Source organism: Oncorhynchus kisutch, linkage group LG5, assembly GCF_002021735.2.
Source record: "Oncorhynchus kisutch isolate 150728-3 linkage group LG5, Okis_V2, whole genome shotgun sequence".
NCBI classification, from domain to species: Eukaryota; Metazoa; Chordata; class Actinopteri; order Salmoniformes; family Salmonidae; genus Oncorhynchus; species Oncorhynchus kisutch.
In genome coordinates, this window is record NC_034178.2 from 67711035 (window position 1) to 67735476 (window position 24442).

The window sequence follows — 24442 nt, forward strand, 5'->3', positions numbered from 1 at the left end:
GGTGGGAGAGGTCCTGAAGCTAGAGACACGGCCTGGACATCCAGCACCAAGTACCAACTGCAGTCTGCTTGACTATTATGTAAGGGATAGGCGTGTGTGTGTGTGTGTGTGTGTGTATGTGTGTGTGTGTGTGTGTGTGTTTGCGTGCGTGCGTGCATGCGTGCGTGCGTGTGTGTGTGTGTGTGTGTGCATGCATGTCTGGCCCCAGATCTGGTCTACTCAGCCATAATTAACTCAAAGCGACATATATCACTCATGACTGATTCTCATCTAAATTATTTTAATGGGTTCTTGATTTTGTTAGAGGGAAAATTAAGACCAAGATACATTTTTCCTTTTCCTAACCACGTCACCTGACCAGATAAATAGAACAACTCGTGGTTAGGGCACACGAAAAAAGAAATGCAAAAACTACTGACTCACTGTAATGGAGATGAGATCCACAATCTTTTTTTTTTCAGGGTCAAAGGTGGGTTTCATAATGTGGGAGTGACTAAATATTTGTATTTATTTAACTAGGCAAGTCAGTTAATTTACACTGACCGCCTACCCCGGCCAAACCCTAAATCGGACGACGCTGGGCCGCCCAATCACGGCTGGATGTGATACAGCTTGGATACAGCTTGGATTTCGAACCAGGGACTGTAGTGACACACTGGGATGCAGTGCCTTAGACCACTGCGCCACTATTTCTCTTTAGATCTCAGACTGAACTAGTGGACTAGGCTGGTCACAAGCGTTTACATTTAGTTTGGAAATCATGTCTGTAACTCTTTACTTTTAGTCTGCAGGTGCATTATAATGCTTTATAACTTGTCATAGTAATATATGAGACTTTATAATGTCTTACATTTTGTAGATTTCATATAGTGTATGAAAACTCAGGGCCATCTCTGGTTATCTCTGTAGATATCCCAGTGGTTTAGATATGACCTCCATTCACCTTCCGTATTCCAGCTAGAAGCACTGACAGATGCCACACAACTCTATTCAACTCTAATAAAAACGTACTTCAGGCATAACATTTTATTAGACTTAATTGGAGATGATCCTCAAACCCTGCCCATACTGTGGACATGGACTATCTTAAGTTACACTGATAGATGTCTGTAGGCATAGTGTGAGAACAGAGTGTAGGACTATAAGATACAGAGACAGAGGACAGAGGAAGGGAGGGAGACAGGAGAAGAGGAGAGGTTGTCCAGGAGACTCACAGCTGATCCTTTAGCCCCACCAATACCATCAGTACCAGGGTTACCCTGTAGGGAAGAACAGACTAGTTAGAATGATCATTACATCCTTGTATATAGCCATTGTTTTCATCTTACATCATAAGCCTATGACAAGGACACAGAGTGTTTCCTGTTCAAGTGACATTGTCAGGGAAAAATTCAGGTCCCTAGTCATATGACTTGGACCACTGACACAGAGGGGACACTGTTTTTCTGGACACTGTCATACTGGGAGACTGTCATACTGGGACACTGTTTTGTGGGGACACTGTTTTGTGGGGACACTGTTTTGTGGGGAAACTGTCATACTGGGACACTGTTTTGTGGGGACACTGTTTTGTGGGGACACTGTCATACTGGGACACTGTTTTGTGGGGACACTGTTTTGTGGGGACACTGTCATACTGGGACACTGTTTTGTGGGGACACTGTTTTCAGGGGACACTGTTTTCTGGGGACACTGTTTTCAGGGGACACTGTTTTCTGGGGACACTGTTTTCTGGGGACACTCACAGAAGCGCCGGCGGGTCCGGGAGATCCGGGGGTTCCTGACTCTCCACGTGGTCCCTGGGCGCCCTCAGGTCCACGAGCACCGGTGGGGCCAGCTTCTCCCTGGAGAGAGACAATCAAAAAATCAATCAATCAATCAATAAAATGGTCTATAAAACATCAATAAATCAAACAATAAATTCAATCGATCAATCAAGCAATCGATCAATAATCTATTGAAGTGTACTGTTTTAAAATGATCGTAAAGAGCCTAAAAACACAGAAACTATGTGCAAAATAAACTAGGTGCAGATTTGGTTTAGATGGTTAAGCATTTATTGTCAAATAAACACCTCCATAAGATTTAAAGTGTTGAAATCTTGTAAAATAAAGTTACAAGTGTTTATTCTTAATTGAATTTAGTAAAAGCCCAAGTAGGTAAATATTAATATTAAGAATGTATAAAGTTTATTGGAAGAAAAATTAAATTAAGAATCAAATATTGTCAGAATATAAAAAATAAATATAATTGAAACCCTACTTATGATTGAACACTTGAACTGTTTCTACGTTTCTAGAAGTTTCTAGAGGAAACACTGTCGTTTACACACTAGGTGGTTTTTGGGAACATTAGCCACCCACACACACAGTCACACATGCATGCAGACACGGTTGCCCGCGCGCACACACATGCTGGCAAGCATGTTCTCTCTCTCACACACACACACACACACACACACAGTTGCACAAACGCCCCCAGATCATTTGGCATCTACAGGGCCTTCAGAAAGTATTCAACCCCCTTTACATTTCACACATTTTGTTTTATTACAAAATGGGATTAAATTGATTAAATTTACATTTTTTTGTCAACAATCTACACAAAGTACTCTGTCAGAGGGGGGAAAAAAATGCTATTTTTTCCCCCCAAAATATAAGAATTGGTAAAACAATAATATATATTGATTAAATAAGTATTTAACCCCCTGCGTCAATACATGTTAGAAACATCTTTGGCAACAACTACAGCTGTGAGTCTTTCTGGGTAAGTCTCTAAGAGCTTTGCACACCTGCATTGTACAATATTTTCCCATCATTTTTGTATTCTTCAAGCTCTGTCAAGTTGGTTATTGATCATTGCTAGACAACCATTTTCAAGTCTTGCCATAGATTGTCAAGCAGATTTGAGTCAAAACTGTAAGTAGGCCACTCAGGAACATTCAATGTCATATTGGTAAGCAACTCTAGTGAATATTTGGGCCTTGTGTTTAAGGTTATTGTCCTGCTGAAAGGTACATTTGTCTTCCAGTGTCTGTTGGAAAGCAGACTGAGCAAGGTTTTACTCTAGGATTTTGCCTGTGCGTATCTCTGTTTTATCCTAAAAACCTTTTAGTCCTTGCCGATGACAAGCATACCCATAACAAGACGCAGTAGTACTCAAAGATGTGTTGTGCTGGATTTTCCCCAAATATAATGCAAACTTAATGAAGACAAAAAGTTTATTTCTTTGCAACATTCTTTGCAGTTTTACTTTAGTGCCGTATTACTTTAGTGCAGTATTACTTTAGTACAGGATTACATTAGTGCAGGGGTACTCAACTCTGACCCTGCGAGGTCCGGAGCCTGCTGGTTTTCTGTTCTACCTGATCATTAATTGCACACACCTGGTGTCCCAGGTCTATAATCAGTTCCTGATTAGAGGAGAACAATTAAAAAATGCAGCGGAACTGGCTTCAAGTTCCAGAGTTGAGTTTGAGGGCTTTAGTGTGTTCTTGATCCATACTCAGGTTTCTCCTATCACAGCCATTAAACTGTGTAACCGTTTTAAAATGACTAATTCACCTTGCTCAAAGGGATATTCAGTGTCTGCTTTTATTTATTTTTTTACCAATATACCAATCTGTGCCCTTCTTTGCAAAGCATTTGAAAACCTCTGGTCTTTGTGGTTGAACATGTTCTTGAAATTCACTACTCGACTGAGGGACCTTACAGATAAGTCTTTGTGTGGGGTACCCAGAACAGTGCGTCCTATAGCTGCATCTTTAAAAGATGTTCCGTGACTGGGAGACTGAGAGGGACAACAGAGGAAAGTGAAACCAGCGGTCACGCACACACGCACACACACACACGCACGCACACACGCACACACGCACGCACGCACACACACACACACACACACACACACACACACACACACACACACACACACACACACACACACACACACACACACACAGTCTGGCCTGTCGGCTCACCGTTCAGAAGGAATCAGTCCTTAGCAAGTGGACAGAAGGAAATAAATCAGCCCACCACCCAAAATCCCTCTCTCAGATGGAGGAAAATAGGTTTTAGTTTCAGAGCACTTTTCTAACGCTGCCTTCTCCGGTTTCACCTCTTTCACTCTTTCTTCAGCTTATGTTAAAAAAAATGAAGATATTTCTGAACTGAACTCCGCCATTTTCTCTCTAGCCCTTTTACACGAACAGTACACAATGTACAGTAGCATCTTAGTTTGTACCCATCCTTATACTCTAAAATAATGTATTTGTACAAAAGAGTCCTTCATTGATGTACCCCTGGGTTTATATGGCTAAGTTACAAAACTGGAACTTTCCAGACACAGAGATAAAAGGACAGTGACATACCTTAGAACCTGGAGAACCGGGGAAGCCTGGAGCACCAGATGGACCAACTGGGCCCTACAGAGAGAGAAAGAGAGAGGCGAGAGTGGAGGGGAGGGGGGAGGGAAGGTGGGGGCAGAGGAAAGAGGGCAAAGAAAGGAGGGGTAGAGGGAGGAGAGGGGAGTGAGTCAACAAACACTACTGCCACAGTGAGGGCATTCATGTGTATTGCAGCAACACATAGATTTCTGCTGAAACGTACAGTGTACTATACAGTATATAGTGAAATTAAATCATGAATAAAACTACATTGCAATAATACTTACAGGAGGACCAGCAGGACCGGGCAGACCGTCATTACCACGAGCACCCTAGACAGGAGAAAGACAAGATACTGTCACCACACATCAGAGAACAAGCTCCATAACACATATTGTCAAGTACCGATCACTGGAATGACACTATGGTATTCTTCAGAGACAGAAAGTTCTAGACAGGTTGTAGATAGAGTTCTAGACATGGTTCTAGTATGAGCTCTAGACATGGTTATAGTATGTGTTCTAGAATGAGTTCTAGTATGAGTTCTAGACATGGTTCTAGTATAAGTTCTAGAATAAGTTATAGTTTGAGTTCTAGACATGGAGTTCTAGTATGAGTTCTAGTATGAGTTCTAGACATGGTTCTAGTATGAGTTCTAGCATGAGTTCTAGACATGGTTCTAGTATGTGTTCTAGTATGAGTTCTAGACATAGTTCTAGTATGAGTTCTAGACATGGTTCTAGAATGGGTTCTAGTATGAGTTCCAGACATTGTTCTAGTGTGAGTTCTAGACATGGTTCTAGTATGAGTTCTAGCATGAGTTCTAGACATGGTTATAGTATGAGTTCTAGACACGGTTCTAGTATGTGTTCTAGTATGAGTTCTAGACATGGTTCTAGTATGAGTTCTAGTGTGAGTTCTAGTATGAGTTTTAGTATGAGTTCCAGACATGGTTCTCGTATGAGTTCTAGACATGGTTATAGAATGAGTTCTAGTATGAGTTCTAGTATGAGTTCTAGACATGGTTCTAGCATGAGTTCTAGTATGAGTTCTAGACATGGTTCTAGTATGAGTTCTAGCATGAGTTGTGGACATGGTTCTAGAATGAGTTCTAGTGTGAGTTCTAGACATGGTTTAAGTATGAGTTCTAGTATATGTTCTAGACATGGTTATAGTATGAGTTCTAGCATGAGTTCTAGACATGGTTCTAGTATGAGTTCTAGTATGAGTTCTAGCATGAGTTCTAGACATGGTTCTAGTATGAGTTCTAGTGTGAGTTCAAGTATAAGTTCTAGACATGGTTCTAGTATGAGTTCTAGACATGGTTATAGCATGCGTTCTAGCATGAGTTCTAAACATGGTTCTAGTATAAGTTCTAGACATGGTTCTAGCATGAGTTCTAGGATGAGTTCTAGACATGGTTCTAGTATGAGTTCTAGTATGAGTTCTAGTATTGGTTCTAGTATGAGTTCCAGACATGATTCTAGAATGAGTTCTCGACATGGTTCTAGTATGAGTTCTGGCATGAGTTCTAGACATGGTTCTAGTATTAGTTGTAGTGTGAGTTCTAGTATGAGTTCTAGAAATGGTTCTAGTATGAGTTCAGTATGAGTTCTAGACATGGTTCTAGTATGAGTTCTAGTATGAGTTCTATTATGAGTTCTAGAAATGGTTCTAGTATGGGTTCTAGTATAAGTTCTAGTATGAGTTCTAGAAATGGTTCTAGTATGAGTTCAGTATGAGTTCTAGAAATGGTTCTAGTATGAGTTCTAGAATGAGTTCTAGTATGAGTTCTAGTATGTGTTCAAGAAATGGTTCTAGTATGAGTTCTAGAATGAGTTCTGGTATGAGTTCTAGTATGTGTTCTAGAAATGGTTCTAGAATCTAGTGTGAGTTCTAGTATGAGTTCTAGAAATGGTTTTAGTATGAGTTCTAGTATGAGTTCTAGAAATGGTTTTAGTATGAGTTCTAGTATGAGTTCTAGAAATGGTTCTAGTATGAGTTCAGTATGAGTTCTAGAAATGGTTCTAGTATGAGTTCTAGAATGAGTTCTAGTATGAGTTCTAGTATGTGTTCAAGAAATGGTTCTAGTATGAGTTCTAGAATGAGTTCTGGTATGAGTTCTAGTATGTGTTCTAGAAATGGTTCTAGAATCTAGTATGAGTTCTAGTATGAGTTCTAGAAATGGTTTTAGTATGAGTTCTAGTATGAGTTCTAGAAATGGTTCTAGTATGAGTTCTAGTATGAGTTCTAGTATGAATTCTAGAATGAGTTCTAGACATGGTTCTGGAATGAGTTCAAGACAGGGAGTTCTAGCATGAGTTCTAGATATGGAGTTCAGGACAGGGCACTGTAATGTGTGTTCTAGGCCAGGGAAAGGTACTTACAGCAGCTCCAGAGGGACCGGGGCGACCTCTCTCACCAGGCAGACCACGTGGTCCCTTTAGAGAGGGAGAGAGAAAGAGCAGTGCAGAGGTTACAATCACAAACAGTCAACAGTATCACATGTAGATCTCATAGCCTATTTGCCATAGATATTCAATGTGTGGCAGATCTATTTCACAGTATTTCTACTCTACTACATCCACTACATATGATGTCACATTGTAATGTGTCTGACAGGTATCAGTTATCTGACAGGTATCAGTTATCCATCTGTGCTCACCATGGGTCCGGGAGCGCCATTCTCACCGGGTGCACCAGACTCCCCCTAGAACAGAGTAGAGTCATTCAATTAGTAGGAGGAGACGGAGAGAAAAGGAGGAGAGTTTTGTGTTTTAGAGGTGGTCAGAATGGTAGGTAAACAGGCATCACAATATGACAGACAAAAAAGGCAATGATAGGATATCTGTGAGATTAGAATGACTTGAGAGAGATAGAGGATGCTGATGTTGAGTCCTTCCTACCTTAGAACCAGCAGCTCCACCCTCTCCCTTGAGTCCATCAAGACCTGGATAACCCTGGAAAGAAGAGATACAGACAGGACTGAGTACAGAACTGGGAACCAAGTCTTCACTGTCACATTGACTGGGCAATGCAGTTGCTCACAGCTGTATAACAATGACAAACATACACATTCACCAGAAGCAGGTAAACAGGAAAGAACAGATTTGAAGATGACATATTATATATTGTCACTGCTATGACATCACTTACTCTATGCCCTTTGATTCCAGGCAGACCGGGAGTTCCTGGGAATCCACGGGCTCCCTGTTGTACAGAAGAGAAAACAAGAGACAGAAGATAGAAAGAGGAGAGATAGGAGAGAATGGAATGGTTATTCAGTTTTTCTCCAGATCTGCTTTCCTGCTCTGGTCTAGTCTGGTTTGGAGCCAGACATATGATGTTCAAGGGGCAGAAGGCCAGAGGGCCAGAGAGACAGATGACATGAGGCAGGATTTAGTAGAGACAACTCTTCCTCTTCTGTCTGACTGAATCATCTGGAGAGTCTTCTAACCGGACTGTATCTGACTGAATCATCTTGGAGATCCTTCTAACAGGACTGAATCTGACTGAATCATCTTGGAGATCCTTCTAACAGGACTGTATCTGACTGAATCATCTTGGAGATCCTTCTAACAGGACTGAATCTGACTGAATCATCTTGGAGATCCTTCTAACAGGACTGTATCTGACTGAATCATCTTAGAGATCCTTCTAACAGGACTGTATCAGACTGAATCATCTTGGATATCCTTCTAACAGGACTGTATCTGACTGAATCATCTTAGAGATCCTTCTAACAGGACTGTATACTTCCCTTGTCTGCTTGAATGATCATCAAATAAAATAAAATAAAATGAAATTGTATTAGTCACATGCACCGAATACAACAGGTGTAGACCTTAGAGTGAAATGCTTACTTACAAGCCCCTAACCAACAATGCAGTTTAAATAAAAATGGTTGTGTGTACAACTGTAACAACTCAAGTCAGCATGAATAGGAAGTGAGATCAATTGAGTGTAAATTAGTGAACAGATAAATGAACATATACATGAAAAGATAGTGAAGAGATAATGAAACCATACCTGAGGACCAGAAGGTCCACGATCACCACCTTTGCCAGGTTTGCCAGCCTCACCCTATAGCAGAGAGAAAGAGAAAGAGAGGAAGAGACAGAGAGGAAGAGACAGAGAGGAAGAGACAGAGAGACAGAGACAGAGAGACAGAGACAGAGAGGAAGAGACAGAGAGGAAGAGACAAAGAGGAAGAGACAGAGAGGAAGAGACAGAGGAAGAGACAGAGAGGAAGAGACAGAGATAAAGAGACAGAGAGGAAGAGACAGAGAGGAAGAGACAGAGAGGAAGAGACAGAGAGAAAGAGACAGAGAGGAAGAGACAGAGAGGAAGAGACAGACAGGAAGAGACAGAGAGAAAGAGACAGAGAGGAAGAGACAGAGAGTAAGAGACAGAGAGGAAGAGACAGACAGGAAGAGACAGAGAGAAAGAGACAGAGAGGAAGAGACAGAGAGTAAGAGACAGAGAGGAAGAGACAGAGGAAGAGACAGAGAGGAAGAGACAGAGAGAAAAACACAGAGAGGAAGAGACAGAGAGGAAGAGACAGACAGGAAGAGACAGAGAGGAAGAGACAGAGAGAAAGAGACAGAGAGGAAGAGACAGAGAGAAAGAGACAGAGAGGAAGAGACAGAGAGAAAGAGACAGAGAGGAAGAGACAGAGAGAAAGAGACAGAGGAAGAGACAGAGAGAAAGAGACAGAGAGGAATAGACAGAGAGAAAGGGACGGAGAGGAAGAGACAGAGAGGAAGAGACAGAGAGAAAGAGACAGAGAGACAGAGAGGAAGAGACAGAGAGACAGAGACAGAGAGACAGAGACAGAGAGGAAGAGACAGAGAGGAAGAGACAGAGAGGAAGAGACAGAGAGACAGAGACAGAGAGAAAGAGACAAAGAGAAAGAGACAGAGAGGAAGAGACAGAGAGGAAGAGGCAGAGAGAAAGAGACAGAGAGGAAGAGACAGAGAGGAAGAGACAGAGAAAAAGAGACAGAGAGGAAGAGACAGAGAGGAAGAGACAGAGAGAAAGAGACAGAGAGGAAGAGACAGAGAGGAAGAGACAGACAGGAAGAGACAGAGAGAAAGAGACAGAGAGGAAGAGACAGAGAGTAAGAGACAGAGAGGAAGAGACAGAGGAAGAGACAGAGAGGAAGAGACAGAGAGAAAAACACAGAGAGGAAGAGACAGAGAGGAAGAGACAGACAGGAAGAGACAGAGAGGAAGAGACAGAGAGAAAGAGACAGAGAGGAAGAGACAGAGAGAAAGAGACAGAGAGGAAGAGACAGAGAGAAAGAGACAGAGAGGAAGAGACAGAGAGAAAGAGACAGAGGAAGAGACAGAGAGAAAGAGACAGAGAGGAATAGACAGAGAGAAAGGGACGGAGAGGAAGAGACAGAGAGGAAGAGACAGAGAGAAAGAGACAGAGAGACAGAGAGGAAGAGACAGAGAGACAGAGACAGAGAGACAGAGACAGAGAGGAAGAGACAGAGAGGAAGAGACAGAGAGGAAGAGACAGAGAGACAGAGACAGAGAGAAAGAGACAAAGAGAAAGAGACAGAGAGGAAGAGACAGAGAGGAAGAGGCAGAGAGAAAGAGACAGAGAGGAAGAGACAGAGAGGAAGAGACAGAGAAAAAGAGACAGAGAGGAAGAGACAGAGAGGAAGAGACAGAGAGAAAGAGACAGAGAGGAAGAGACAGAGAGGAAGAGACAGACAGGAAGAGACAGAGAGAAAGAGACAGAGAGGAAGAGACAGAGAGTAAGAGACAGAGAGGAAGAGACAGAGGAAGAGACAGAGAGGAAGAGACAGAGAGAAAAACACAGAGAGGAAGAGACAGAGAGGAAGAGACAGACAGGAAGAGACAGAGAGGAAGAGACAGAGAGAAAGAGACAGAGAGGAAGAGACAGAGAGAAAGAGACAGAGAGGAAGAGACAGAGAGGAAGAGACAGAGAGAAAGAGACAGAGAGACAGAGAGGAAGAGACAGAGAGACAGAGACAGAGAGACAGAGACAGAGAGGAAGAGACAGAGAGGAAGAGACAGAGAGACAGAGACAGAGAGACAGAGACAGAGAGGAAGAGACAGAGAGGAAGAGACAGAGAGGAAGAGACAGAGAGACAGAGAGACAGAGACAGAGAGAAAGAGACAAAGAGAAAGAGACAGAGAGGAAGAGACAGAGAGGAAGAGGCAGAGAGAAAGAGACAGAGAGGAAGAGACAGAGAGGAAGAGACAGAGAGGAAGAGACAGAGAGGAAGGGAGGGAGAGGAAGAGACAGAGAGGAAGGGAGGGAGAGGAAGAGACAGAGAGAAAGAGACAGAGTGGAAGAGACAGATAGGAAGAGACAGAGAGGAAGGGAGGGAGAAGTGGGCTATTAGATCAGTTGGTTGTCTGTGATGTAAATAAAATAAAATAAAAAGGTTTTGATCATTCACAATTTATTTTTATGCTAATATTTTTTTACAAGCCACTCACTTGAAATGAACATTTCAGATTGAAATTCAATTAACAAACAGTGCCTCCTGATGGACACTGATAAATGACTAGTGGGCCAGTCAGCTGCCACCCAGTGGCTGAATGGTGGAACTGCAGTTTCAATATTTATTTTTCACTTGTTTCAATCAAATCAAATCAAATGTTATATGCCACATACACATGATTAGCAGATGTTAATGGGAGTGTAGTGAAATGCTTGTGCTTCTAGTTCCAACAGTGCAGTAATATCTAACAAGTAATCTAACAATTCCCAACAACTACCTAATACACACAAATCTAACAATTACCCAACAACTACCTAATACACACAAATCTAAAGGGGTGAATGAGGATATGTGGATGAGCGATGGCCAAGTGACATAGGCAAGGCGCAGTAGATGGTATAAAATACATTATACACATGTGATAAGAGTAATGTAAGATATATAAACATGATTAAACCGTCTTTGATATGGCAGAGGATGATAGTGGGGATGATATACAGTACACAGGTACAGACCACTGGGGACAGACCACTGGGGACAGACCACTGGGGACAGACCACTGGGTACAGACCACTGGGGACAGACCACTGGGGACAGACCACTGGGGACAGACTACTGGGGACAGACCACTGGGGACAAACCACTGGGTACAGACCACTGGGGACAGACCACTGGGGACAGACCACTGGGGACAGACTACTGGGGACAGACCACTGGGGACAGACCATTGGGGGCAGACCACTGGGGACAGACTACTGGGGACAGACCATTGGGGACAGACTACTGGGGACAGACTACTGGGGACAGACCACTGGGGGCAGACCACTGGGGACAGACCACTGGGGACAGACCACTGGGTACAGACCACTGGGGACAGACCACTGGGGACAGACCACTGGGGACAGACCACTGGGGACAGACCACTGGGGACAGACTACTGGGGACAGACCACTGGGGACAGACCACTGGGGACAGACTACTGGGGACAGACCACTGGGGACAGACCACTGGGGACAGACCACTGGGGACAGACCACTGGGGACAGACCATTGGGGACAGACCACTGGGGACAGACCACTGGGGACAAACCACTGGGGACAGACTACTGGGGACAGACCACTGGGGACAGACCACTGGGGACAGACCACTGGGGACAGACCACTGGGGACAGACCATTGGGGGCAGACCACTGGGGACAGACCACTGGGGACAGACCACTGGGGACAGACCATTGGGGACAGTTCTGATTATAATATTCATATTATGACCATTTATCATCATGATCAAATGATAGAGTTTGTACATGTGGCTGTTAGAGGTGTGACAATATTGGTGTGGGAGTAGTGTGGATGGGCACAATATGGGCAATCGTGATTGGCTCACACATTAACTTTACATGAAGAGTGATTGGCCAGATGGACTGTAGACAAACCAATGGGGATAGGTGACTGTGACGGAACATGATGATGGGGCCAGGAGATTTTCCTGACCCTGTGACATCATCACCAAGAAAAACTCCTGGCCCTAGTTACGAGGACATTTCTATGTGAGGGGGAATTATTTAGGACAGTGTATGAACCGTGAATGCTGTTCACTTCATAGTATTTGTGTATTATTATTTTATTGGTGTAAACGTACTGTCAACATTCTACCAACAGACAACAGTCAGTGTGGAGGGTGGAGGGGAGATCAATGGAAACAGTGTGGAGGGTGGAGGGGAGATCAATGGAAAGAGTGTGGAGGGTGTGGGAGATCAATGGAAACAGTGTGGAGGGTGTGGGAGATCAATGGAAACAGTATTTAGGGTGGGGGGAGATCAATGGAAACAGTGTGGAGGGTGGAGGGGAGATCAATGGATACAGTGTGGAGGGTAGAGGGGAGATCAATGGAAACAGTGTGGAGGGTAGAGGGGAGATCAATGGAAACAGTGTGGAGGGTGGAGGGGAGATCAATGGATACAGTATGGATGGGTGGGGGGGAGATCAATGGAAACAGTAGGGAGGGTAGAGGGGAGATCAATGGAAACAGTGTGGAGGGTGGAGGGGAGATCAATGGATACAGTATGGATGGGTGGGGGGAGATCAATGGAAACAGTGTGGAGGGTGGAGGGGAGATCAATGGAAACAGCGTGGAGGGTGCAGGGGAGATCAATGGAAACAGTATTTAGGGTGGGGGGAGATCAATGGAAACAGTATTTAGGGTGGGGGGAGATCAATGGAAACAGTGTGGAGGGTGGAGGGGAGATCAATGGGAACAGTATTTAGGGTGGGGGGAGATCAATGGAAACAGTATGGAGAGTGGAGGGGAGATCAATGGAAACAGTGTGGAGGGTGGGGGGAGATCAATGGATACAGTATTTAGGGTGAGGGGAGATCAATGGATACAGTATTTAGGGTGGGGGGAGATCAATGGATATAGTATGGATGGTTGGAGTGGAGATCAATGGATACAGTGTGGAGGGTGGAGGGGAGATCAATGGATACAGTGTGGATGGGTGTGGGGAGATCAATGGGTACAGTATGGATGGGTGGGGGAGATCAATGGGTACAGTATGGATGGGTGTGGGGAGATCAATGGGTATAGTATGGATGGGTGGGGGAGATCTATGGATACAGTATGGATGGGTGTGGATGGGTGTGGGGAGATCAATGGGTACAGTATGGATGGGTGTGGGGAGATCAATGGGTACAGTATGGATGGGTGTGGGGAGATCAATGGGTACAGTATGGATGGGTGGGGGAGATCAATGAAAACAGTGTGTGTCATGTCATTTTGGCTCTGCTTTCTTTGACACTTGTGTTAGTCTCCTGCATCAGACACATCCTCAATATCCTGCGGAGGTTACATTTCTGTGTGTGTGATAGTGAAAGTGGCAGTTGTTCTACTTACGTCATCTCCAGGTTTACCAGAGGGTCCAGGTGGACCACGGGGACCCAACGGGCCCTGTCAGGAGAGAACAGAGACAGTTAGTCAGATAGACAGACCATGAGGCCCTGTCAGGAGCGAAGAGAACAGAGAGACAGTTAGTCAGATAGACAGACCATGAGGCCCTGTCAGGAGGGAAGAGAACAGAGAAGATAGTTATTCAGATAGACAGACCATGAGGCCCTGTCAGGAGAGAAGAGAACAGAGAGACAGTTAGTCAGATAGACAGACCATGAGGTCAGGAGGGAAGAGAACTGAGAGACAGTTATTCAGATAGACAGACCATGAGGCCCTGTCAGGAGAGAAGAGAACAGAGAGACAGTTAGTCAGATAGACAGACCATGAGGTCAGGAGGGAAGAGAACTGAGAGACAGTTAGTCAGGTAGACAGACCATGAGGCCCTGTCAGGAGAGAAGAGAACCGAGAAGACAGTTAGTCAGATAGACAGACCATGAGGCCCTGTCAGGAGAGAAGAGAACAGAGAGACAGTTAGTCAGATAGACAGACCATGAGGCACTGTCAGGATAGAAGAGAACAGAGAAGACAGTTAGTCAGATAGACAGACCATGAGGCCCTGTCAGGATAGAAGAGAACAGAGAAGACAGTTAGTCAGATAGACAGACCATGAGGCCCTGTCAGGAGAGAAGAGAACAGAGAAGACAGTTAGTCAGATAGACAGACCATGAGGCCCTGTCAGGAGAGAAGAGAACAGAGAAGACAGTTAGTCAGATAGACAGACCATGAGGCCCTGTCAGGAGAGAAGAGAACAGAGAAGACAGTTAGTCAGATAGACAGACCATGAGGCCCTGTCAGGAGAGAAGAGAACAGAGAAGACAGTTAGTCAGATAGACAGACCATGAGGCCCTGTCAGGAGAGAAGAGAACAGAGAAGACAGTTAGTCAGATAGACAGACCATGAGGCCCTGTCAGGAGGACCTAAACCAATGGAGGGCAGCACTGTAGAGGTCATACACGTAATACAGTGACAGGGTAGACGGAGTGTGTGTGTCTGTGTGTAAACGTGTGTGTGTGTAAAGGCATTTCCCTCTCTAATTAACAAGCACCCCTGGCTGAGAACGCCCTCATGACAGCCACTCTCAGGTAACTCTGGGTCTTCCTTTCATGTGGCCGGTCCAGTTTCATCATAGAGCTTGATTGTTTTTGCGACGGCACTTGAAGAAACGTTAAAAGTTCTGGAAATTTTCCAGATTGGCTGACCTTCATGTCTGAAAATAATGAGGGACTGTCATTTCTCTTTGCTTGTTTGAGCTGTTCTTGCCATAATATGGTCTTTTACCAAATAGGGCTATCTTCTATATACCACTCCTGCCTTGTCACAACACAACTGATTGGCTCAAACGCATTAAGAAGGAAAGAAATTCCACATATTAACATTTAACAAGGCATGTTATGCCAGGACAGTGAATAACAGTGGAGGCAAGTTAATTGACAATGTATGGTTAAAAACAAGAGAACGTTACACTAAACTGTAATGTTTTTTTTCAGTCGTTTCACCTTTTCTGGCAACATTATGGACTCTTTCTATGGGTAGACTCTTTATGGGACTCTCTATGGGAAGACAGCAGAATCAACTGACTTCACAGGTAGATTAGGTTGAAGGAATACTTCAATATCCTCTGAGTGTATTGGCCAGCTGTTTCTTGGCCAAATCTTCAGTACTAGGGTTTTTTTGGGGGGACGTGTGTGTGTTCCGTGTGTGTGTGTGTGTGTGTGTGTTTATGGGAACTGATGTGATTCATTCTGGCCTGCCAACAACAGACCCAGCAGGTCTGATTCTAATTGCAGGTGATGATGTCTTAAACAGTGGACTCGAGGTGGGAGGTGAAAGGAGAAGGAGCCTCTGTCTGTCTGTCTGTCTGTCTGTCTGTCTGTCTGTCTGTCTGTCTGTCTGTCTGTCTGTCTGTCTGTCTGTCTGTCTGTCTGTCTGTCTGTCTGTCTGTCTGTCTGTCTGTCTGTCTGTCTGTCTGTCTGTCTGTCTGTCTGTCTGTCTGTCTGTCTGTCTGTCTGTCTGTCTGTCTGTCTGTCTGTCTGTCTGTCTGTCTCCCTGCCTGTCTGTCTGATCAGGTTTCTGTGTAACTGCTCTCAGCAGGAGGTTAACACAGTGGTGGCTCTCATAATGTCCTCACATCACCTAGGTGTGTGTGTGTGTGTGTGTGTGTGTGTGTGTGTGTGTGTGTGTGTGTGTGTGTGTGTGTGTGTGTGTGTGTGTGTGTGTGTGTGTGTGTGTGTGTGTGTGTGTGTGTGTGCGTGTGCGTGTGGGAACCAAAAGGGTTCCACCTGGATCCAAAAAGTGCTCTTCAATAGGTTATTCTATGGGGACTGCTGAATCATCTTTTTAGGATCTAGATAGCACTGTTTTTTTTTCAGTGGGAGTTTTTATTAGGATGTTTTCTCCATACATCCACGAATTAGCCAGTCACACTTTATATGCAATGTAGGCTATGGGATGGTAGTTATCTAAGTGCACACAACACTAAATACTTCCTCCAAGCTAGCAAACCACAGTAGCTAGTACTGACATTATAAATAATGCACAATGGATTAGCCAGTTTCCATGAAACAGCTACCTGTGCTAGCTGCCGAGTTAGTGCAGTGTCCTTAGCTAGCTAGCTATGTTGTGCTAGCTAGCATATATGCTAGCGTTAACTAGCTAGCTAAACATTTGGCTATGGGCTGGCACTGGCAGTATGGGATTTTGGATAGTGGATTATCCGCAGTTAAGTAATGCTTTGTGACATTATGTTAGCTAGCTATCCCCAGTTAGATAATGCTTTCTGACATTATGTTAGCTAGCTATCCCCAGTTAGATAATGCTTTGTGATATTATGTTAGCTAGCTATCCCCAGTTAGATAATGCTTTGTGACGATATGTTAGCTAGCTATCCCCAGTTAGATAATGCTTTGTGACGATATGTTAGCTAGCTATCCCCAGTTAGATATTGCTTTGTGACATTATGTTAGCTAGCTATCCCCAGTTAGATTAAGTGTTTTCACTTAGTCGGTAGTTTCTCATTTCTTTCGAGTGGCGCAGTGGTCTAAGGCACTGCATCATAGTGCTAGAGGCATCACTACAGACCTGGGTTTGATCCCGGGCTGTATCACAGCCAGCCGAGATCGGGAGCCCCATAGTGCAGAGCACAATTGGCCCAGCGTCATCCGGGTTTAGCCGGTGTAGGCCGTCATTGTAAATAAGAATTTGTTCTTAACAAACTTGCCTAGTTAAATATAGATTAAATGAAATGATTATATTCTCCCTGGTGCACTCGTTCATTAGTATATAGTATAATCTAATCTGTTCTAAACAGTGGCAGCATGTGCAGCAGTGGTCATTTGGATAATGACTTGCAAAAGTGAAATAGGTGTATTTACGTTGTTGTTTAAATGCACAGGTTGATTTATATATCTTCTCAGAGAAACTAGCAGTTTGAAAACTTAGCATCATAATTCTGTCATGCTGCTTTTTGTTGACAACAACCACCTTGCGCCTGGGTATTCAGTCAATCAGCGGCCACATAGGATATAGTAACCTAGACTACAGTAACTTAGGCTATAGTAACCTAGGCTACAGTAACCTAGGCTTCAGAGGGGAGGGGCAGGTAGCCTACATGCACACCCACTGGTAAAGATTTCCAGTTGGCAGGCGGAAGCTGGAATAATGCCGTGTTCATGTGCTAGTCGGAACTCTGAAATGTTAGACTTGCTAACTGGTTGTAGTTATACACATGCCGCAGTTCAACCAGTTAGCAAGTCAAACATTTTTGAGTTTCCTAATTCCGAATGGCACGTGAATGTGGCATAAGTCTCAGAGTGAGGGCTCTGCATAGGCGCTTTGTTGTGATTTTTGTGGGACTGGAAGAAAATGCTTGGAACATAAAAGAACGTTCCCATGCTTTTAAAATAACGTTTATATTCCGGAACAGTATAGATCACTTTTGTTTTTCGGTTCGGGTTCTATTTCTCAAATAATTTAGTTATTTTCCGTTTTTTGGTTCTGTTCCTTGAACTGGTTCCAACACTAGGTTAGCCCTCAATATATCCTCATAGCTCACAGTTTCCGTGTGTGTGTGTGTGTGTGTGTGTGTGTGTGTCTGCTTTAGTGTGTGTGTATGAGGAAGAGGGTAGTTGAAAATGCCCTCACACTGTGGGTAACTATTATGGGATACTTACAGCTGATCCGGGCTCTCCAGCCTCTCCGGGGTTGCCTTGGAAACCTTGTGGGCCCTGGGATAGAAGTGAAGAGAATAGAGAGCGCAGATTAGAGACGTCTGTGAAGTGAACCTGATGAACTTAGATGGCTATTGGTCTTTTAATAATATGTAATATTTCCTTTGATTTCTTAGCTGATATTACTACAGGAGATTTAAAATATACACTATTGTTTTTGATAAACCTAAAAGTAAGGTAAAAGTACAACAATAAGTGATCTATGATGGGCTCACTAGTTTGAGTAGAGATAGCATGTGATATCCTATACTACGTGTATGCTATCTTCTTACTCAGTTAAAAAATACCCCAGCAATATCAAATCACACCAAATCCGAGTGTTTTCCTATCCCCCTCCAGGGGCCGTGACTCTACCAAGACGAGGGTGTGTGTGTGTGTGGGGGGGGGGGATGCAGTGGTTCCCCAAATCATGGGCTTCATGCTCAGTCATGTCCCCTGGCTGGCAATACCTTCCACTTGAATGACTTTAGAGGAGAGGTAGGAGAGGAGCTGAGCTGAGGGGCTTTGGGTGGAGTACTTTGGAACATACGTGGGTTCAAATAGGATTTGATCTCTTTCAAGTACTTTAGCTACGATTGCTTGGAGCAATAGGACTAACTGAATAGTCACAAAACTGTAATCCCCATCCATCTGGCTCTCCAGGCAGACTCAAGCAAATGTTTACAGTATTTGAAACACTTTGAATACTATTTGAACCCAGTTCTGTCTGTGCTGAGGGGAATGTCCCACCGAGCTCTATGAAAGGTATATTGTCAGGTGCTGCCCTGCCTGTCTGTCTGCGGTAGGATAAACCCCTGCAGTGTGCAGCTGGGACATGAAGGTATTCAATGCCATCTTCCTCCTCTGGAAGGGAATGCAGCACAGGAACAAATAAACCTACAGTGTGTGGAATAATGTCTACTCTGTGTTCTACATCTGCATTGCTTGCTGTTTGGGGTTTTAGGCTGGGTTTCTGTACAGCACTTTGACATCGGCTGATGTAAAAAGGGCTTTGTAAATGAATGTGATTGATTTGATTGATTGCTATGCAGTAACCATAACCATTCTGCTGTGTGCAGTAACCATAGTAACCATATCTAATGTCTACTCTGTGTTTACGTTTATGCTATAGACTGTTTCTGTTTCCCGTCATGTATTCATTCACTGCTTGATTCAGGCCTTCATCTATACACATTCAGCATGAAGAGAACTAGACTACTGACGAAGAATTCACTCAATACAAAACTTTGTGAAGTTCTTTGAGGGAGCACTATGGGACAAACTACTATAAAGAACCACAGTCATATCATAATGTACCAGTAGGCTGTATATCTGTATATGATTATATATTTATATATGGCTCTGGGCTGAACTAAAGGTGGTTGTGAACATCTACATTAAGAGCATCTACAGTACCCAGTGTTATATAAGGTTATAACTTCAGGGCTTGTAGCCGGGAGTGTGTGTATGTGCGCATGTGTGTGTGTTTATTTGCAGGTACTTACAGGAGCTCCAGAGGGGCCAGGTGGCCCTCGAGGACCCATAGGGCCCTGGGGGAGAAAGAGAGACAGACGAGACGTTAGACAATAACAACATAATCACAACCTCAACCAATCTTCAAACAACTCAACATTAAAAAAGATGTTAGTTTCTCATTTTCAAAATGAACTTTGACATATTTCAGAATGGAGGGGGAAGAGATAGACGTGTGTTTCTCCACTTGAACTTCTCTCTTCTCTTGAGTTAGAAAACATATTATTGGCTTCTTCCCCCCAGCAACACAAACTCATTAGCCTGCCTCCCGCCTGCCTGCCTCCCGTCTGCCTCCTGCCTGCCTCCCACCTGCCTCCTGCCTGCCTCCCACCTGCCTCCTGTCTGCTACCTGCCTCCTGTCTGCCTCCTGTCTGCCTCCTGCCTGCCTCCTGTTTGCCTCCTGCCTGCCTCCTGCCTGCCTCCTGTGTGCCTCCCGCCTGCCTCCCGCCTGCCTCCTGTCTGCCTCCTGCCTGCCTCCTGTTTGCCTCCTGCCTGCCTCCTGCCTCTTGCCTGCCTCCTGCCTGCCTCCCGTCTGCCTCCTGTCTGCTACCTGCCTCCTGTCTGCCTCCTGCCTGCCTCCTGTTTGCCTCCTGCCTGCCTCCTGTGTGCCTCCCGCCTGCCTCCCGTATGCCTCCTGTCTGCCTCCTGCCTGCCTCCTGTTTGCCTCCTGCCTGCCTCCTGCCTGCCTGTCTGCCTCCTGCCTGCTTCCTGTCTGCCTCCTGCCTGCTACCTGCCTCCTGTCTCCCTCCTGCCTGTTACCTGTCCCCCTCCTGCCTCCTGCCTGTCAGAACCATAAATCATTTTGGAATTCCACATTCAGACTCTTTCTCTCTCTCTCTCTCTCCCTCTCTCATTCTCTCTCTTTCTCTCTCCCTCTCTCATTCTCTCTCTTTCTCTCTCCCTCTCTGTTTTCTCTCTCTCGGTATCTCTCTCCCTTTCTGTTTACTCTCTCTCTGTCTCTCTCTCTCTCTCTCTCTCTTGGTATCTCTCTCTCTCTCTCTCTCTCTCTCTCTCTCTCTCTCTCTCTCTCTCTCTCTCTCTCTCTCTCTCTCCCTCTCTCTGTAGTTCAGAGGTCAGGGCCAGAAGTGTTGTACTCTGAATTGGAGTCTTGAACCCTACGTTAGCCACCTTGTTTCTTCATTAATAAGATCATAAATCTTCAAAGTAATCCTTGCGCTGCTCACTGATCTAACGTTAATCTCCTCTAATGTTAATCTCCTCCAGTTTATAAAGACTTGTCTTGTCAGTAGGTGTAATACTCTTGTCAGCTCAATGTCATCGTGCATCGTTACTCAGAGCTCAGAGAGACGTTTCACATTCTACACAGGTGATGAGCCAAATCTGTCACACAGAGAAAATCATTACATGACCAAAGACAAGACGATGAGAAAATGTACCTGATCTGGAGTTCAGTGAGAATGTCGAGGGCTTGCATCTGAAATCACACACTATTCCCTACATAGTGTACTACTTTTGACCAGAGATCTATGGGTACTGGGCTAAAGCAGTGCACTAAGTAGGGGAGAAGTAGTCCCACTATAAAGGGAATAGGGAGGCATTTCAGTCGCAGCCTAGACATTCTCTCTAAGAAAAACAAATATGTTAAAATAATAAAACATATGATTTCCACTCCTCCACTCATGAAAGGGCACATGGACAACAGTAAGACAACCTTTTATACTCTCTACAACACAGTATTCATAGTGTTGGTGTTTAGACTGATTATAGTAGAGAAATGCAGGGCAGCTGCCAAAGCAAACGTCCCTGAGGGACAGAGCAGTTACTGACAGAGGGGAGGGATACCAGATCAACATAGATGGTAGAGGGGATGGATACCATATCAACAGTAGATGGTAGAGGGGAGGGATACCAGATCAACAGTTACTGACAGAGGGGAGGGATACCAGATCAACAGTTACTGACAGAGGGGAGGGATACCAGATCAACAACAGATAGTAGAGGGGAGGGATACCAGATCAATATAGATGGTAGAGGGGAGGGATACCAGATCAACATAGATGGTAGAGGGGAGGGATACCAGATCAACAGTAGATGGTAGAGGGGATGGATACCAGATCAACAACAGATGGTAGAGGGGAGGGATACCAGATCAACAACAGATAGTAGAGGGGATGGATACCAGATCAACAACAGATAGTAGAGGGGAGGGATACCAGATCAACATAGATGGTAGAGGGGAGGGATACCAGATCAACAACAGATGGTAGAGGGGAGGGATACCAGATCAACAACAGATGGTAGAGGGGAGGGTTACCAGATCAACAACAGATGGTAGAGGGGAGGGATACCAGATCAACAACAGATGGTAGAGGGGAGGGATACCAGATCAACAACAGATGGTAGAGGGGAGGGATACCAGATCAACAACAGATGGTAGAGGGGAGGGATACCAGATCAACAACAGATGGTAGAGGGGAGGGATACCAGATCAACAACAGATGGTAGAGGGGAGGGATACCAGATCAACAACAGATGGTAGAGGGGAGGGATACCAGATCAACAACAGATGGTAGAGGGGAGGGTTACCAGATCAACAACAGATGGTAGAGGGGAGGGATACCAGATCAACAACAGATGGTAGAGGGGAGGGATACCAGATCAACAACAGATGGTAGAGGGGAGGGATACCAGATCAACAACAGATGGTAGAGGGGAGGGATACCAGATCAACAGTAGATGGTAGAGGGGATGGATACCAGATCAACAACAGATGGTAGAGGGGATGGATACCAGATCAACAACAGATGGTAGAGGGGATGGATACCAGATCAACAACAGATGGTAGAGGGGATGGATACCAGATCAAAAACAGATAGTAGAGGGGATGGATACCAGATCAACAGTAGATGGTATCGGGGATGGATACCAGATCAACATAGATGGTAGAGGGGAGGGATACCAGATCAACATAGATGGTAGAGGGGAGGGATACCAGATCAACATAGATGGTAGAGGGGAGGGATACCAGATCAACATAGATGGTAGAGGGGAGGGATACCAGATCAACATAGATGGTAGAGGGGAGGGATACCAGATCAACAGTAGATGGTAGAGGGGATGGATACCAGATCAACATAGATGGTAGAGGGGATGGATACCAGATCAACAGTAGATGGTAGAGGGGAGGGATACCAGATCAACATAGATGGTAGAGGGGAGGGATACCAGATCAACATAGATGGTAGAGGGGAGGGATACCAGATCAACATAGATGGTAGAGGGGAGGGATACCAGATCAACAGTAGATGGTAGAGGGGATGGATACCAGATCAACACAGATGGTAGAGGGGAGGGATACCAGATCAACAACAGATGGTAGAGGGGAGGGATACCAGATCAACAAAAGATGGTAGAGGGGAGGGATACCAGATCAAAAACAGATGGTAGAGGGGAGGGATACCAGATCAACAACAGATGGTAGAGGGGAGGGATACCAGATCAACAGTAGATGGTAGAGGGGATGGATACCAGATCAACAACAGATGGTAGAGGGGATGGATACCAGATCAACAACAGATGGTAGAGGGGATGGATACCAGATCAACAGTAGATGGTAGAGGGGATGGATACCAGATCAACAACAGATGGTAGTGGGGATGGATACCAGATCAACAGTAGATGGTAGAGGGGATGGATACCAGATCAACAACAGATGGTAGAGGGGATGGATACCAGATCAACAACAGATAGTAGAGGGGATGGATACCAGATAAACAGTAGATGGTAGAGGGGATGGATACCAGATCAACAACAGATGGTAGTGGGGATGGATACCAGATCAACAGTAGATGGTAGAGGGGATGGATACCAGATCAACAACAGATGGTAGAGGGGATGGATACCAGATCAACAACAGATAGTAGAGGGGATGGATACCAGATCAACAGTAGATGGTAGAGGGGATGGATACCAGATCAACATAGATGGTAGAGGGGAGGGATACCAGATCAACATAGATGGTAGAGGGGAGGGATACCAGATCAACATAGATGGTAGAGGGGAGGGATACCAGATCAACATAGATGGTAGAGGGGAGGGATACCAGATCAACAGTAGATGGTAGAGGGGATGGATACCAGATCAACAGTAGATGGTAGATTGGAGGGATACCAGATCAACATAGATGGTAGAGGGGAGGGATACCAGATCAACATAGATGGTAGAGGGGAGGGATACCAGATCAACATAGATGGTAGAGGGGAGGGATACCAGATCAACAGTAGATGGTAGAGGGGATGGATACCAGATCAACATAGATGGTAGAGGGGAGGGATACCAGATCAACATAGATGGTAGAGGGGAGGGATACCAGATCAACATAGATGGTAGAGGGGAGGGATACCAGATCAACAGTAGATGGTAGAGGGGATGGATACCAGATCAACACAGATGGTAGAGGGGAGGGATACCAGATCAACAACAGATGGTAGAGAGGAGGGATACCAGATCAACAGTAGATGGTAGAGGAGATGGATACCAGATCAACAGTAGATGTTAGAGGGGATGGATACCAGATCAACAGTAGATGGTAGAGGGGATGGATACCAGATCAACAACAGATGGTAGAGGGGATGGATACCAGATCAACAGTAGATGGTAGAGGGGAGGGATACCAGATCAACAACAGATGGTAGAGGGGAGGGATACCAGATCAACAACAGATGGTAGAGGGGATGGATACCAGATCAACAGTAGATGGTAGAGGGGATGAATACCAGATCAACAGTAGATGGTAGAGGGGAGGGATACCAGATCAACAACAGATGGTAGAGGGGATGGATACCAGATCAACAGTAGATGGTAGAGGGGATGGATACCAGATCAACAGTAGATGGTAGAGGGGATGAATACCAGATCAACAGTAGATGGTAGAGG

General features: G+C 44.8%; 1 protein-coding gene across 2 annotated transcripts in view; it reads right to left on the minus strand.

The window, feature by feature from the left end:
- The window catches only part of LOC109891658 (collagen alpha-1(II) chain), a 79062-nt gene that overhangs the window by 36137 nt on the left and 18483 nt on the right, over nt 1-24442 (minus strand). For both annotated transcript variants that reach the window (XM_031825711.1, XM_031825712.1), the window contains 12 exons: nt 19519-19563; nt 17978-18031; nt 13755-13808; nt 8411-8464; nt 7538-7591; nt 7288-7341; nt 7047-7091; nt 6769-6822; nt 4669-4713; nt 4367-4420; nt 1746-1844; nt 1215-1259 (listed from right to left, as the gene is read on the minus strand). In XM_031825711.1, coding sequence (XP_031681571.1) covers nt 1215-1259; nt 1746-1844; nt 4367-4420; nt 4669-4713; nt 6769-6822; nt 7047-7091; nt 7288-7341; nt 7538-7591; nt 8411-8464; nt 13755-13808; nt 17978-18031; nt 19519-19563 — 657 coding nt within the window. The remainder of the gene's footprint in view (nt 1-1214; nt 1260-1745; nt 1845-4366; nt 4421-4668; nt 4714-6768; nt 6823-7046; nt 7092-7287; nt 7342-7537; nt 7592-8410; nt 8465-13754; nt 13809-17977; nt 18032-19518; nt 19564-24442) is intronic.